The 2492-nt window shown below is 50.2% G+C and overlaps 1 protein-coding gene across 1 annotated transcript; it reads right to left on the reverse strand.

Moving 5' to 3' along the window:
* Positions 1-430: 430 nt before the first annotated feature.
* Positions 431-2484, reverse strand: LOC115272361 (secretoglobin family 1D member 1-like). Its single transcript, XM_029915448.1, has 3 exons — positions 2376-2484; positions 598-785; positions 431-481 (listed from the first exon to the last, which is right to left on the reverse strand). Exons 1-3 carry the CDS (start codon positions 2428-2430, stop codon positions 431-433), a joined length of 294 nt encoding a protein of 97 aa, XP_029771308.1. The 5' UTR covers positions 2431-2484.
* Positions 2485-2492: the final 8 nt, after the last annotated feature.

Consider the following 2492-nt stretch of genomic DNA (forward strand, 5'->3'; position numbering starts at 1 on the left):
GACAAAGATGTAATTTAAGTGTGTCACCTTCACATGGGGGTGCAGGAGGTGCAGCGAGGAAGGCGCGTGGCCGTGGGCGCAGTAAGGGACGGAGTCAGAGGCAGGGAGTGGCGGAGTGGGCTGAGGTGGGGGTGGGGCGAGGCCTTGTGCTGCAGGAGCTGGTGGGGTGCCTACCTGCTGCCCTCCGTGCAGACCGGGCGCCGGGCTGATTCCCCCTCCCAGCTGTCTCCCCATTCCACATCCCAACACCCCCCACGAGATGGCCCTGTGACTGTGTGCACGGGGTGAGGGGAGCTCCCCTCGGGAGCTTTGACCCTCAACGCCGCTGTGTGGGGCCCCGGTCGCCCTCCTCCTCAGGGCACTCCGGGGCACCTGGCGCCCAGGGAGGTGACCTGAGAAGTAGGAATGTGCCCAGACGTTCTGTGTAGCCTTAGCGTAGCTCCCCTCGTGTCTCGTCCTCCACCCTGTGGCCACCGTGACCCTTCAGGGGCGAGGAGTGAGCCCAACCACCAGTGCCCCCGACAGAGCGGCACCCTGCCCGCCTTCCTGGCTGCTAGCTGAGCAGAAGCCTCTGGGCATCAAGAAGAAAGAAGTTACCAGTATTGCTACAAGTTGACTCCTTCCTTCAGCTGAGATGTTATCGATGCAAGTCTTCACATCCAAAACGGCCTGAACGTTTTCTGGAGGTGCTCTGTATTTTTGAAGTGACAGCTCGAAGGCAGTTTTGTCCTCCCAGAGGAAGCCTTCGAAATCTTTGGCAATGTCTGGACAGACGATTGCATTGGCTAGTGAAGAGAAAGAAATACAATCCATATGAGGGAAATCACGTGTCTCCTGTGGCTGCCTGGTTAGAACTAGACCGAACTCCAGGGGTTTTACGGTCTCATCCCACAGCGGTGCCGACCATGGCAGCTGGGACTTCCTCACGTCCCAGAGCACGACCAGAAGAGCCACGACTAGAATACAGGCTTACTAATCCCTAGTTCAGCTTTTACCCTTTTTAAAGTACATCCTTCCCTTCCAAGACTTTCCTAGTTTGTTGACATTCACTTTCTTTGTATTTCAAACAATTAAGTTTTGCCTGCACAGGATGACACCTTGTTTTTTCCTTGGATATTGGAGAAGAGGAGATTTGAGTATCATTTTTTTATTATTTATTATTTTTTAATGGTTATTTATTTTTGAAAGAGAGAGATTAAGAGACAGAGCCTGAGATGGGGAGGGGCAGAGAGAGAGGGAGTCACAGAATCCGAAGCAGGATCCAGGTTCTGAGTTGTCAGCACAGAGCCCAACGTGAGGATGGAACCCTGCAGACCCTGAGTTCATGATCTCAGTCGAGGTCAGACGCTTAACTGACCCAGCCACCCAGGCACCCCTGAGTATCAATTTTTTAAGTGAATGGTAGAGTCAGATCCTACCAGAGAGCAGAGAAGGGTGGGTAAATCTGAGAAGAGTAGATCAAACTATGTATATGTTGGAACATGCTAGTGTGAGATTAAATGAAAAAATAAGATTATGTTATTATGCAGACATGGTAATAAAGCTAAACACACGCATACAAACACAGCCCGCAAGTCATCAGTCTGAACCCCTTTGAGGCTTATACACAAAGTTATGATTTTTTCTCCTCCAGTGATGTACAGAATTCCTTAGAGAGGGTGAGAGGCAGGAACTGAAGCCCTGTCCTGACCCTACCGGAACAGTGGGGAAGCCTGAAGTGACCACTTTTCCTGGGGTGGACTCTCTATCCCCCCAAGTCTTTGTAAGCATGCTGCAGCCTGGAAGTGTCCTACTAGGCTCTGATCTGAGCCCTGATCAAAGGAGTTGAGAGGTTCAATCAGAGGCAACACAGGAACAGAAGAGGGTGTTTAAAAAGTCAGATGAAATAGAATGACTCACGAAGATGTGGGTCCATATTAAGAGTAAGAAGACATGCAAAAATATTGTTGAATGCATGGCTGGAATTAATCTAGAGAGAAAGAAATCCCACCTCTATGATCGGACTAGTTCTACTAGTGCTGGTAGAACTGGTGATACTCCTGGAAAACCAGGTGGAAGACAGATACAGTGAGATGCACTCACTAGTAGACATAGTGACTTCTGCTTCTTCCCAGAGCATCCTTGAAGATTCATAATTTAGAGACTTGGACAACACTAGCTCTTTTCCTTTTTCTTCTTGTTCTTCCTCCCCTTTCCTCCTCCCCCCACCTCCCCTCCTCTTCCTCCCCCTCCTCACCCTCCTCATCTTCCTCCCCCCTCCTCCTCCTCATCTTCTTCTTCTTCTTCTTGTTCTTCAGAGGGCCACTTAAGTTCCCCTCGTTCAGAGAAGGGTGCTTACCAGGACTGGTACTGGTCTGATTAGAAATGATACTCACCCTCATAGCAGCAAAGAGCCAGAGTGACCAGCAGGACACTCAGGAACAGCCTCATGGTTTATTTTGCTTTGAGTTTTCAGCTTTAGTGAACGGTGAGCAGTTAGGAGCCGAACTCAG

The sequence above is a fragment of the Suricata suricatta genome, chromosome 11, assembly GCF_006229205.1.
Source record: "Suricata suricatta isolate VVHF042 chromosome 11, meerkat_22Aug2017_6uvM2_HiC, whole genome shotgun sequence".
In the NCBI taxonomy this organism is placed as follows: Eukaryota; Metazoa; Chordata; class Mammalia; order Carnivora; family Herpestidae; genus Suricata; species Suricata suricatta.